At 36.7% G+C, this 14,055-nt stretch overlaps 3 protein-coding genes across 4 annotated transcripts; 2 read left to right on the top strand and 1 right to left on the bottom strand.

Annotated features, from left to right (window-relative positions):
• Nucleotides 1-183: 183 nt before the first annotated feature.
• Nucleotides 184-4,299, top strand: LOC111802544 (CRS2-associated factor 2, chloroplastic). Its single transcript, XM_023686953.1, has 6 exons — nt 184-896; nt 1,047-1,174; nt 2,279-2,504; nt 3,049-3,176; nt 3,537-3,666; nt 3,747-4,299. The coding sequence occupies exons 1-6, from the start codon at nt 251-253 to the stop codon at nt 4,142-4,144; spliced, it is 1,656 nt and encodes a 551-aa protein (XP_023542721.1). The 5' UTR covers nt 184-250; the 3' UTR covers nt 4,145-4,299.
• On the bottom strand, nt 4,239-6,496 carry LOC111802554 (signal recognition particle receptor subunit beta-like). Of its 2 annotated transcripts, none has more exons than XM_023686965.1 (7): nt 6,344-6,496; nt 6,019-6,258; nt 5,842-5,924; nt 5,390-5,476; nt 5,085-5,233; nt 4,708-4,839; nt 4,239-4,608 (listed from the first exon to the last, which is right to left on the bottom strand). In XM_023686965.1, the coding sequence occupies exons 2-7, from the start codon at nt 6,155-6,157 to the stop codon at nt 4,425-4,427; spliced, it is 774 nt and encodes a 257-aa protein (XP_023542733.1). In that variant the 5' UTR covers nt 6,158-6,258; nt 6,344-6,496; the 3' UTR covers nt 4,239-4,424. The 2 variants fall into 2 exon arrangements, with proteins under 2 accessions (XP_023542733.1, XP_023542741.1); XM_023686973.1 differs by having other exon boundaries at nt 6,019-6,197; nt 6,344-6,483.
• Nucleotides 6,497-8,245: 1,749 nt separating this feature from the next.
• LOC111809986 (F-box/kelch-repeat protein At1g23390) lies at nt 8,246-9,522 on the top strand. Its single transcript, XM_023696505.1, has one exon. It carries the CDS (start codon nt 8,297-8,299, stop codon nt 9,440-9,442), a length of 1,146 nt encoding a protein of 381 aa, XP_023552273.1. The 5' UTR covers nt 8,246-8,296; the 3' UTR covers nt 9,443-9,522.
• Nucleotides 9,523-14,055: the final 4,533 nt, after the last annotated feature.

A 14,055-nucleotide genomic window follows, 5' to 3' on the forward strand; every position in this document is an offset into this window, starting at 1 on the left:
TTCTTATACATGGGTTCGATTTGGGCTTTGGGCCCAAAAGTCTTGGACTTGGGCCTAGTTGGGCTTCGTCTCAACTCCGATTGCATGGGTTTTGGGCTACAATTTATATTTCTTTTATTATTATTATTATTATGATTATTATTATTATGATTATTATTATTATTATTAATTTCGTCCATTTTCTGGAAGGCTTGTGGCAGCTCTGCCTTATCTGTCTCCTCCATCGAGAGGGAAAGAAGGTACTGTAACAATGGCAAGAATGCCGTCACTGCCAGGCCTCCACCTATTTTCCTCTCTCCCTTCAGCTCCGCCACCGCACGATCCCTCCTCCGCTTCTACTCCTTCAACACCCATTCCAATTCCCAAATACCCTCAACCCAAATCCCGCATTCTTCGAACCAACCCTCCAAAACCACCTAATCCTGCTCTCAAAACCTTCCACCGCCGTTCCAAATACTACAAGCCTGTCAAGGACGGAGTAATTTCATCCCACGGTGATCGCGCCGTCGTCATTGGCGATTCGGGTGTCTCGTATCTACTTCCCGACGCTCCATTTGAGTTTCAATATAGCTACTCTGAGATCCCCAAGGTCAAGCCCATTGCAATTCGTGAACCAGCGTTTCTTCCCTTTGCACCTCCGACGATGCCGAGACCCTGGACGGGCAAAGCTCCGTTGAAGAGCTCGAAGAAGAAAATCCCTGTATTTGATTCCTTCAATCCGCCTCCTCCTGGTACGAAGGGAGTTAAGCAAGTCGAAATGCCTGGCCCGTTCCCGCTTGGCAAGTATCCGAAAGAGGGGAAAAGCAGAGAGGAGATACTTGGGGAGCCCCTCAAGAATTGGGAGATACGCATGCTGGTGAAACCCCATTTGTCACATAATCGCCAGGTTAATCTTGGTGAGCTATGCTTTATTTTCCCCGTTTCCTTATGCAGTTCAACTATCGCTTGTTGTTATGTGATCATATATATATATGCCTTGTTGCGATTCCCAGTTCTATGATCGGCTGAAGTTGGTGACCTTTTTTCATTTGAATTGGACGTGTTAGGAAGGGATGGACTTACCCACAACATGTTGGAATTGATACATTCTCATTGGAAGCGGCAGCGTGTCTGTAAAGTTCGCTGCAAAGGTGTTCCCACAGTTGATATGGACAATATCTGCCATCATCTCGAGGTATTATTTTCTCACATTCTTCATTTTGTAGTCATTTCTATTCAATTGTATGAAGCAAGTTTTGTTTTATTTTGCCTTCCCTTATGACTGTTCTGCTAGTTTTACAATACCAAATTTGTATCACACTTTCCCACGTAATTGTGGGTACAGTTGTAACCCGCCCAAGCCCACCGCTAGAAGATATTGTCTTAGGCTTTTCCTTTCGGGCTTCCCTTCAAGGTTTTAAAACGTGTTTGCTAGGGAGAGGTTTCAGGTTTCCATACCTCTGTAAAGAATGTCAATGTTTCGTTCTCTTCCTCCAACCGATGTGGGATCTCACAATCCACCTCTCTTCGGGCCCAGCATCCTCGTTGGTACACGTTCCCTTCTCCAATCGATGTGGGACCCTCAATCCACTCCCTTTGGGGGCCCAGTGTCCTTGCTGGCACACCGCTTCATGTTCACTCCCTTCGGGGCTCAGGCTCCTCGTTGGCACATCGCCTGGTGTCTGGCTCTAATATCATTTGTAAAAGCCCAAACCCACTGCAATCAAATATTGTCCTCTTTGGTCTTTCCCTTTCAGACTTCCTCTCAAGTTTTAAAACGCATATGCTAGGTAGAGGTTTCCACACCCTTATAAAGAATGTTTCGTTCTCCTCGCCAACCATTGTGGAATCTCACAATGGTGATATGTTTTATGGATTGCATTATAATCCTCTGAGAAAGCAAGAGAAATATGGCATAATTCACTCATAACCAATGCTAAATGTGCCAAACTCCAAAACATTATGTCACAAGCTTATGTTGTGGCGCTGGATGAACCATGCTATCCTAATTCAGACCAACCTAATAAAATCTACCAGGTTTGTATGCTACCAACATTATTCCCATTTGACCGATAACGAGACCGTATTCATCTTGTACAACATGATAAGGAATTGTCCCTGAATCGATTTCCTCTAGTTTGCTACTGCATGATATGAGTTTTCTCTTTTTCTATAAGAATGCTGTCCCTGAATGTTTACATTCCCCAAACTCTTCCTGACAAATTCCCTTTTGATTTATGAGAAACAGCCAGCATTCTCAGTTCATTTACATGTTAGTTTCTTGTGCTAATGACTCCAGGAAAAAACAGGTGGAAAAATAATTCACCGAGTCGGTGGCGTATTATATCTTTTCCGAGGTAGAAACTACAATTATCGTACTCGCCCTCAATACCCTGTAATGCTGTGGAAACCTGCGGCCCCTGTGTATCCAAAACTCATTCAAGAAGCTCCAGAAGGTTTAACAATAGAGGAAGCTAATGAGCTAAGGATGAAAGGGAAAAATCTTTTGCCAATATGTAAATTAGGTAAATGAGTATATCATTCTCCACGGTCTCCAAAAAGAGTTCTTTAATTCCATATTGCTATCGACCTAAGATGATCCTTTCTCTATTTTTCTGTTTTTCTTTATGGTCAACTTTGAAAGTGAGATAATTTATAGTGCTTTTGTGAAAGAGGCAATGTTAGTCATTTGTGAAGATGTAAATTAGGTGATGAAGCTAATGAGCCAAGACTTTAAGAATGGAAAAGAAATTTTGATGTGGAATGGGATGCGACCATGACGGGCAACGTGATTCCATGGAGTAATAGGTTTTGTCAGTTTGGTTGGGTTGGATTACCAATATAACCAACCCGAACTTGTGGGTTGGTCCAAAAAAATTCCTCAACCCAACCCGGACCATGTACACCCCTAGTATTATTGTACTAACTCACCTATAGCCTACTAAAATTTAATTTGTTATTCATTTGGACCGTTTTTTTTAACCTTAATGCAATTGCTTGTAATTTATACAAAGTGGTCTCATTTGATCCCCTTTATAAGTTTTGAGCTTAATCTATCTCCTTTTGCAGCAAAAAATGGTGTGTACATTTCCTTGGTGAATGATGTAAGGCACGCTTTCGAAGGAAGCATTTTGGTGAAGGTTGATTGCACTGGGATGCATGAAAGTGATTATAAAAAGTTGGGTGCTAAACTCAAGGTTGGCATACATTTTCATCCTTTAATCTCTGCCTCGTTCTTTACTCATTGCCTTGTCTATGGTGATTCTTAGAACGTTGCTTGCATAGAAATTAGTAGTTAGAGCCAAAACTCCTCATACAGCCTGCTATATCAATGGAACTGAGTTGAGCCTTGTCATTCTCTTTTCTGCCTATGTATATTTGCTTGCGATATCATGTAAGACTTCGAACTCGATTGCAATTGCATCTTACGATTTCTGTATGCAGCACGCTTGAAATGCTGGCTCTGTATAGTTTACTTCGGAAGCAGCAGTTTGAAGATCATACGATGATCGTTTGACGTAGATTATTAATTATAACTACTTGATTTTTGTTTACAGGAATTGGTTCCTTGTGTGTTATTATCATTTGACAACGAACAGATATTGATGTGGAGGGGAAAGGATTGGAAGTCAGATATTTCAGAAGATCCTTCTGCTACACTTCCTAGTCAAGCACGCACAAATGATGGTTTGTGTTCAACTGGTTAGTATATTCCTTTCATTTAATTAAACACTCAATAATCTTTGCTCTTTTGTTACTTTTTCTAGGCGAGTCTATTGAGAATGGTGACCTCTTACATGGCAATCATCAGACGATCAAAACTAGCCCAAAAATGAAGCTGTTATGGGAGAAGGCTATTGATTCGAACAAGGCATTGTTGCTAAATGAGATAGGTCTTGCTCCTGATGACCTTTTAGAGAAAGTTGAGGAGTTTGAGAGAATTTCACAAGCAACCGAGCATTCATATCCAGCATTAATCATGTCAAGTGAAGATGACAGCAGCAGCCCAGATGACAACCTTGAAAGTCAGGATCACGACGAGTCTAACTACAGCTCCGATGATGACGAAGATCGGGAAGGAGACCTTTTTGATAATGTTAACCCGACTGTACCTATGGGATCATTACCTGTTGATATCATAGCAAAGAAGCTCAGACCTGAATAGATCAATGTTGCTTTGGTTAGTAAATTTCATGTTCGTGTATGACAAGGGAAAAGCTGCATATTTTCAGTGTATCTATTTGTAAAGAAAGTAATTGTACTTTGAAACTCATTGACCAAAACAAGTTGAAAAGGAATAAAGAATTGGTTCCTACTGTCTTAAGACACTACAAAAATTGGTATGCAATTCAGAAGTCTCAAAATGGCAATTCAAGTACAAATTTGGGAGTTCATACTGAAAGGGCGAAAAAGACACCAATCATTATGTAGACTCGGATATACAGCTACACGTGTTCCCTTATAAATTGCTCCACCTCAGATACTTCTCCCTTCAAACCAGAGGCTTCAGCAACTGTTACTTTGTTATGGCACTGTGTGAACGAAAAAGCTTTTCCAGTTACTCCTAGTGTGAAGTCATTTGAGATATCAGCATCTGAGATTGCGCTTCTCGATACTCGTAACTTGTCACTGTACAAACATATAAAAACACAATGCTGAAAATTGCAATACAAATTCATGGCAGATCATTAAAAAGATGTTGCTAATATAGAGAGTTGAATGCCATACATCTCTTTTTCCATCTGCTTGTTAATAAACTCCTTTGTGTGGGCTGTCACCTTGTCTGCTTTGTTGCATAGTATCAGAACAGGGATTTTCTTCTTCACAACACTCGCATTAGTCAGGATGTCATAGAGGTACCTTCCATAGAAATTTAATTAAATTAAACTAGTAACAGATATGGACAGCGCAAGTGAGTGCTTAATGTGACAAATTACGTGCTTTCTATGGTGATATGGAATGTTTTCTCGAGAGAACTGGGAGAACTTAGGAGACTCAAGCTTAAGTAACACATTCATGAAGAACTTGGGCTACTCAAAACATCTCCATTCATATAGTAAATGCACATGAATGTAAACAAAAAGTTGAGAGGACTAATCCATTACTCTGAAGCTGCACGACAGTTGGGCAAAAAATCCAAAGCATCCACCACAAAGACTACACCAGCTGCTTGAGGCAGAAATTCATCTAGTTTGGCTCGAAGGCGAGAATGCCCAGGAACATCAACAAGATGAACAGGCTTCAGTTTGTCCTTCTACCAAGACACACAAAGAAAAAAAAAATCTATTATTTTAAAAACTGCTGAAAACAGAAACCAAGCGGCAATGATCGTATTGATGTCAAAGCTGAAATGGGTCGGCGATGGAGCATTCTCAATTCCTGAGTATCAGTACTAGAAAACAGAAATTACCTTGGTTATTTCAGAATGAAGCACAAAAGTGCCCTCATTAGGTTCCATTGATGTAACAGTACCCTGATGAGACGAACCATCACGAAGCTGCAAAGGCATAAAAACATCATAAATGACAACAACACATTTAGAAGGCAAGAGGTTTTCCCCCCTTCTTTACCTTAATACATTAATCTTTAGCACATATATATAGGTGGGTATAGCATCATCATACACCCAAAAGAAATTATGCTTTGTCTCAAATTGTGCTATGCTTTGAAGTATCCAAGACATCAAACACCAAGAATGTCTACAGACTATTCCAAAATAACATTAGGGCCTTTAAGGCTACTTCTTGCGAAGATGATGAGAAATATAATTAGTGTATAAACTCATATGACAAAAGGCTTAACCACTCAAATGGAATCGAAGTATATGAAGAATGCAATTAAACCAACAAGGCAGATGCTTACTTGATAAAAAAGAACCGTTTTCCCACTTCCACTGAGCCCACTGAGTAGAATGATGTTCGATTTTCTGCGCTTAAACAAGCGAGCTACGGGGAGAGAAGGGGGAGTAAATTTCAATTCCAAAATGTTCCACCATATACCATTACAGAAAGGCACATTCAGATAAAGAAAAAGACTCACTCAATAAAAGAAGTAGAGTGGTAAATAACAACACAGCAACCCCAACGTAGAGTTGAATTGGGGGTATTTGGTGAACAAGCTCCAAGCCTTGTTCTACCCATTGCTCCACCTGAACCTTCCACTGTTCCGCACCCTCCATTTCTAAAATTTTAGAGTCGATACGCTCCAGAAGTTCAATTCTTCAAATCAAACCGAACTTTTCAGTCAAAATTTCCTCGCCCCCAAATTCTACTCGAAACCCTACACCCAGAAAACCAATTGACGACAATCGATGGAATCCACGAAACAGAAATCACGAAATGAAGAATCGAGCTGAAGAGAGTACCTGATCCGATAATCCGCTGCAAATCTGAAATGCGAAGAAAATCAATTTGGGGACGAATGAAATTACCCAGTACGCTCGCGGTGAGGCCTAGAAGTCCACCGTCTCTGCTTTCTTTCCTTTCATTCCCTTCTTTAATTAGTTTTTTCTAATATAAAATTTTGTTTTATTTGCCTCAAAACTTCTCTCCTCTCTTTTTTATTATTTAATGGTTCTTTCTTTTTTTTTTTTTTTTCCCTTTTTCATAAAATATTAATTAAAATTTTAAAAGTTGATAATTTCATTTTTTTAACTAAAAAAAATCACTATTTTATTAAAAAGATATAAACTTGAGAACGTTGAATTCGTTTTAGAAGAGATTCAAATTTCAGACTTTTTAGTCGAGCTTGTCTTCTAGCATGGGAGGATGAGTCAACTTTACTAAGAAAGTTAAGTTGAAGTGTCGAGTAGAGAGAGAGATGAACTTTGTGCTCAAGCACAACGATCGTAAACTTACACTCTTACTGGACTCAACCTAACCAACCTAAAGATTACGATGAGTCTAATTGCGGGATTAGGTGCTAAGTTGTTGTACAGATAAAGGCGAGATCAGAATGAGTTAAGCCTTTCGATAGGGGCACAACCCAGTGTCTGACTATCTAAATAAGTTATAAGTCGTAGGTCATCACCACCTAGTGAAAAATCCATTTAACTCGACTTTAAGACTAACAAATGTGACTCATCTATAACGTTAGAAACACAAAGTCATTGTCTTGCCACATGGTCGGACAAATTTTCCCTTTATGTCCAGCCACTATCTGAACATTTTATAATTGCAGAACTTCAATGATCATGAGATATTAAACTCATTCATAACATAGGGTTGAATCAATTTCAAATTTTCTAATCTTTAAGCAATTTGTTGAATACCGTTGGTTTCATGTTTCTCTTTCGCAATTTGTTGACGGGTTCTACTCTGGTGCAATGTAGGGTTTAAGGAATGGCGCGTTGCTTTGTGAGATCTTACATCGATTGGAGAGAGAGGAACGAGTGCCAGCGAGAACACTGGACCCTGAAGATGGTAGATTGTGAGATCCCTCATCGGTTGGCGAAAAGAACAAAAACATTCTTTATAAGGGTATGGAAACCTCTCACTAGTAGACACGTTTTAAAAACCTTGAGAGAAAACTCAAAAGGTGGTAGGTTTTGGCTGTTTACGTGCTTAATGAGTTATTTTTGGTAGTGTGCGACTACAAATCCTAATGGTCGTATTAGAGCGCTTGTGAATGGAGACGGAATAACTAACTTTACCGACGTAGCTGCTACGTTTAGTGGCATAATCAGGGACTTAAAAGGAGAAGTTATAGCAATCAACTTAGTTGTAGGTGTATGGCCCTGAAGCAACAATGAATGGCAGATGCAAGCATACCATTAAATGCATCACGATTAAGATCCCACATCGATTAGACAGGAAAACAAAGCATTACTTATAAGTGTAGAAAGAACTCCCTGACATACACGTTTTAAAATGTTTTGGGAAGACCCAAAAAGGACAATATAGACTAGTGATATGCTAGTGAAGACGCTAAGTCACAAGAGGATCCCATGTCAGTTGGAGTTGGAGAAGAAATTAAGTAATTAATTTAAAAAAATAATTATTATTTTCGTAAAATAAAAAATTGAAATAGGCGTTTTAAATAATAATCTTGAGAATTAATAATATTAATGGTAAAATTTAAAAATTAGAAATATATATAATTATTTATAAAATGAAGGAAAAAGATAAGAAAAAAAAAAAAAACATAGTCTATCAACTGTTCTTTTCACGTGTACTTTATAAAAAAAAACAAAACATAATAAATGCACGTTTTAAATCCACGTTGAAAAGACTATAGGAGATGGGGACAGAATCCTCAGCTTCGCCGCCTATAATTATAAAACAACGCCTGCCTGAAAAACCAATCAAGCCTCGCTCCCATGTCTACAGAAGAGACGGCGGACGAGCAAGACGGCGCCGCTGTCCACGGCGACATTTTGGAGTGTATTCTCTCTCACCTCCCTCTCATAGATCTCGCCTCCTCCTCCTCCGTTTCACGTGGCTGGGAACGCGCCGTCTCTTCCTCTCTCTCTCATTTCAACGCCCTCAAACCATGGCTCCTCCTCCATTTCCACCCCAAATCCTCTCCTTCCGCCGCCGCATACGACCCTCGCTCCGCCGTCTGGATGAACATCAACTACCACTCTCCGATCCCCCCCACCGCCCATCTCCAATCATCTCACTCCTCTTTACTTTACACACTCACCCCCTCCAAATTCTCTTTCTCAATCGACCCCCTCCACCTCACGTGGCAACACGTGGATCCCCCGCTGACTTGGCGAACCGACCCAATAGTTGCCCTCGTTGCCCACAGACTCATCGTCGTCGCCGGCACGTGCGTCTTCAACGACGAACCTCCCGCCGTTGAAATTCACGACTTGAAATCCAACACGTGGGACACGTGCGAAGAATTACCCTCAATCTTCGCCGAATACGCAACCGCCATGTGGTTCTCGATTGCCGTTGACGACAACAATTTACACGTTATGCATAAAGCATCCGGAGCGGTATTTTCATTCGACCCGATAAATAAATCATGGGCCGGGCCATTTGACATGAAACCCGACCCGGATATTTTTACATCGATAATCGGATTTGCCGGCGGCGGAATGGTGATTGTAGGACTCTTGGGGTCGCCGGAGGATGTTAAAAGCGTGAAGATATATAAAGTGGTGGTTCAATTTTTTCAGTGTCGGAAAATTGGGGAAATGCCGAAGTCATTCGTTGAGAAATTGCAAGGAGAGAGTGCAGAAATGGCGTCGATCGGCATGTCGTCGGCCGGAGATTTCATATTCCTTCACCACGGTTCTGACCCAGTGGAGGTGATACAGTGCGAGGTGGTCAGCGGCGGCGATGGCGGTTGCAGGTGGGGAATTGTCCCGAATACGGTGGTGGATGATCGGACACGGCTCCGGCGATTGGTGTTCACCAGTTCCAACGTGGGCGTAGAAGATTTGCAGAGAGCGTTGAGATCAGAAAGTCCTCAAACCACCATCAAGGTCAAGGAATCCGACGGACTGAATTAGATCACTTTTTTTATAAAAAAAACACATCTATTTTCTGGATATTATGTTTATGTTTTTTCTAATATATGGAAATTTCTGTCTCCACATTTATATATTCAATCCAAATATTATTTCAGTATTATCAGTAATTGAATATTATTTCCCAAGCTTTGTTTAATTATTGGCTAAATTATTTTTTCTAAAAAAACATTAATAAATTAAAAAAAAAAGAATATTAATAATATCGCTAAACAATAGAAAAAAATATATTCTTAAAATTTTATAGATACCTTTTTAACACATTATTCATTTTAAAACTTTTTTAAAAAGAATTAAAGTTTTTTTTTTTTTTTTAAATTTGATAGAAAGTACACATGAATATATTTATTAATTTAGTTACATAGGTTAATTTTTTTATATGTACCATTCGGGGTGTACATTCAACCCGACAATCCAACGATCCGGACCAACCCATCCCGAACTATAAGGGTTGGGTTGGGTTGGATTAGCATTTCGGGTAGGATTGGGTCCATTTTTCTGAACCCGAACTGAGTCGATTTGGTTTCAGGTTTATGGGCAAAAGTTTCTGGTTGGATTGGGTTACCAATCCAACCAACTCGAACTTTCGGATTGAGTTAAAAAAAATCATCCAACCCGACCCAACCCGGACCATGTACACCCATATGTACCATCAACCCTCACTTTAAAATTAATAGTTATTGACATTTGTCGATGCCAATGAATGTCATGTATAATGATTGTAAAATATATTAATTTCAATATCATTTTCAAATAATTCATTAATTTGGTTATATGTCAGGCCGAATTTAAAATTATTTTTACTTAAATTTTCCAACCATATCTCACTTGTCCAACGCGATATTAAATATTTGATTTAACATCACTCTCTTTTTTTGTTTTGTTAATATTAAACTATATAGTAATTAATATCTATTCTATCTTCAAACTATCACTATAGTAGCTGTGGGCTCTCCTATTATTATTTATTGATAATAATAATAATAATAATAATAATGAATAGTATTTTTTAATTTCTCCACCATGTGTAATTCTTTAAAATTGGTGGGGCTGCTGAATCAAATCTTGGTAGGCCTCCACCAGTATTATTTATTAATATTAATGACTGGTAGGCCTTTCAAATTTCTCCCCCATATTTATTAATTTATAATTCGTTGAACCCAATAAAAATAAATTAATTAATTAATTAAAAAGAAACATGGGCCTAATACAATCACGAGGCCCACAAACTTTTCTACCAGTTCGTTGATAAGTCCAGCCCATAAAAAACGTGGCTGGATTTGAATCCAAAGCCCAAACCCACCTCAAAATTTATTAATACGTCATTAATATTTAGTGAACCAATTAAAAATATATATTTAATATTGGTAATTTTTCCGTGAATAAATAATGTAAAAATGGGTAAATGGAATATATTATACCCTCTAATAATTGTTATTATTATCAATTAGGGAATCCTGGAACCTAGCTTTTTGACCAGGCTTTGTATCAGCTCCTTTTTATTTATTTATTTATTTATTAAAAAAAGTTTACAAAGTGGGCTGGGCCGAGCCCAGTCCAGTATCTAATATAAAGTGCGTTTTTTTTTTAATTAATTGTTTATTTAAGCATGTTTTATTGGAGGATAAAAAGGAACTACCAAACAGCGTCTAGTGCACGTGACCGGTTTGTTGACTCGTCTCATACCTTGTCATCTCGGTGGTTTGAAGCTACAGATCAGGAACCAATCACATCGAGACACGTGGGGATTTTTTTTTTCTTTTTTAATTTAAATGTCAAATTCAATGGAGGTTAGTTGGTTTAATTGATGAGGAGGTATCAAATGAAAACGACATGTCGCTGTGTTTGAGTTGCCACGTAGGTGTCTGACTTGTCCTCTTCCTGTTAATTAATATCTTAATAATATAGAGATAAAAGGTGATTATATATTATTCCGCGACCAAGATTTGTGATTTGAAGATTTTTGAACCGACAAATCGGAACTTAGTGGGTTGTAATCTCCACCTAATCTCCATTAAAAGTCGTGTTAAACATTGTTCAATTCAAAACCCTCTTTCACTAATAAGGGTGGTTTTTGGAACACGTGTAAATTAATAAAAATTAGGATATTAAGTGAATTAAATATTCTAATTATAATTATCGTGGCTATTTAAACACGATCATGCTTGTAATCCCTATGTTAAATTCATGCAAATTTACAATACTAAGGGCACGTGTATGGTTGACTAAGAAGCAATTAACTAATCAAGGATAATTATAAACATTATTATACTAATTTAGCTATTGTGATGAGGCTAAGCAAGCATCAATTCTGTATGTCCAATCTTTTAATTAAATTATATATTTATATTAATAAATTCTGAGTATATTTATATTAATAGCTTAAGCCCACTTAAGCCCACTTATTATTGCTCGTTACAGTCTCTTATAAAAATGTTTAGTTCTCTTCTTCAACTCATGTAAAATCTTACGATCCATCTTTTTGGAGTTTGGTGTATGACTATGATACCATTTGTTACCGCTCAAGTCCACAAGGAGTAGATATTGTCTGTTTTGGTCTGTTATGTATTGACGTCAGACTCACGATTTTAAAACGCGTCCGATAAAGAAAGTTTTCGAGATACATTTGTCATATAATTATTAGTTTTCTTAAAAAAAAAAAGTTTAAACCCACCACTAATTATGGTCAATTCCTCACCTTTTTCTTCTCACTATATAAACACACAGACACAGCCTATTGTTCCTTCAAGCCAAGGAGATTCTCTGTGGACTATGTCTGAGTTTGAGGCCATTTTTCTTCGCGAATTCTCAGCCGTCGGATGGAAGCCCAGATCAAGAGGGAAGTTAATGAGAAGGGACGATCGAATGGTGCAGGTTTGATTTGAAACTCAAAACTGTAGTAGTAGTAGTCTGTAAGTTTAACCAGTTAAGTAAACCTAGGGTTTGCCAGAAAACGACATGGTTCTTCACGCAGAATTTGTTTTTACTTGCCCTAAAACCGACGGATCGATCAATCAATCAATCAATCGTTATATGAAAAGGTTGAATTAGTCAGCAGTATTTTATTTTATTTTATTTTTAAAATAGAAAGACCCTACCAACAAACTTGGAAACCCCTCCACTTTTTCTCCCATCCTTTTCCAAACGTGCCCTTCATTCTCTACTTCGCACCCCACTGTAACTCGCCTGTGGTCCCCACCACTACCCTAATCAGACGGTTTATGCTCTGTGGAGCCCACCACCGAGTACCTACAGTAGCATTGGTGGAGCTTCTTTACCTTTTTTTTTTTTTTAATTTAATTTAATTTTTATTTTTAAGTTTAATTAATTCGGAGGAGGTGATCAACTTGGGGTTTTGTCGGCCCTCGCCTATCACATTACCAGAATCATGTCGGCCACCGTGTAAAAAGGTATTTTTCGAATATTTTTTTTTCGCATTCCTAAATTCCTTTTATTTTAAATTATAACGTTTTTTTTTTAATAATAATAATTAAAAGCACCACAGAAAATTCATTTTATTAGTCATTTATAATTAACTGGACAAGTAATTTAAAATTTATGACAGTAAATATTGTGTCTAATCAATCCGTACATGTTCATTTTTAAATGTTAAATAATAGAACTCCACGCTAAAAACAAAATAAAACTTACAAATATTTATTATAATTTATGACAGTAAATATTGTGTCTCAAACATGTTTTTTTTTTTTTTTCAAATGTTAAATAATATAACTCCACAATAAAAACAAAATAAAACTTCAAATATTTATTAAACATTTTATAAAATAATATTTAAATATATATATATATATATATATATATATATATATATATATATATATATATATATATATATATATATTAAGAATTTAGTAGTGAGTGTGAGTAAATGACAAGACACTAATTATTCATTTTAAATTGAAAAATTTAAAAATTTTAATTAATTTTAATACTATGTTTAAAAATACTCATAAAAATTTTAAAATAACACGAAAAAAAAAAATTCTCAAAATTTTAAAGGTCATTTCCAAACATTTTATTTTTATTTGTTTATTTTTAAATATAAATGGGTACTAAACCCTATTTACCCTTAATAGATTTGTATATTTTTTTAAAGTTGGAGGATATTGATATTACTTTAGAAGTTTATGGTATATTTTAAAAGTGGTATCAACGGTTATATATACTAACAGAAGGATATTTTTGAACTTTTAAAAAAATTTAAAGGACTTTTTTTTTTTTAATGAAATTTATGGGTATTAAATGTATCCTTTTAATGAAATAAAATTCAAAAAGAATTTTATTTATTTAGTATAAAAAAAAAAGAAAAAAGAAAAAAAAATACAAGTTTGAGATTTATTACGTAAAAATAATAATAATAAAAAGCTTGAGGACATTTGAAAATTTTTAAATTCAATCATCTATCAATACACAACACATACATTCGAGGGGATGAAATTGTAATTTACACCCACAATTCGATATTATTAGTTATTTAATGAAACCAAAAAGAAAATGAACGGTTTGTTTTTATGAAATGGAATAAAGCAGCTTTATAATATAAATAAATCTGAAAATACCAATTTTGTTGCCCG

The sequence above is a fragment of the Cucurbita pepo genome, chromosome LG01 (genome assembly GCF_002806865.2).
Source record: "Cucurbita pepo subsp. pepo cultivar mu-cu-16 chromosome LG01, ASM280686v2, whole genome shotgun sequence".
NCBI lineage: Eukaryota > Viridiplantae > Streptophyta > Magnoliopsida > Cucurbitales > Cucurbitaceae > Cucurbita > Cucurbita pepo.

Coding starts and splice junctions, on each gene's coding strand:
- LOC111802544 (XM_023686953.1), top strand. CDS start 251: ATGGCAAGAATGCCGTCACTGCCAGGCCTCCACCTATTTTCCTCTCTC. Junction 897..1,046: donor TAATCGCCAGGTTAATCTTG/GTGAGCTATGCT, acceptor TGGACGTGTTAG/GAAGGGATGGACTTACCCAC. Junction 3,177..3,536: donor AGTTGGGTGCTAAACTCAAG/GTTGGCATACAT, acceptor TTTTGTTTACAG/GAATTGGTTCCTTGTGTGTT.
- LOC111802554 (XM_023686965.1), bottom strand. CDS start 6,157: ATGGAGGGTGCGGAACAGTGGAAGGTTCAGGTGGAGCAATGGGTAGAA. Junction 5,477..5,841: donor AAACGGTTCTTTTTTATCAA/GTAAGCATCTGC, acceptor ATGCCTTTGCAG/CTTCGTGATGGTTCGTCTCA. Junction 4,840..5,084: donor AACTGTCGTGCAGCTTCAGA/GTAATGGATTAG, acceptor TTTCTATGGAAG/GTACCTCTATGACATCCTGA.
- LOC111809986 (XM_023696505.1), top strand. CDS start 8,297: ATGTCTACAGAAGAGACGGCGGACGAGCAAGACGGCGCCGCTGTCCAC.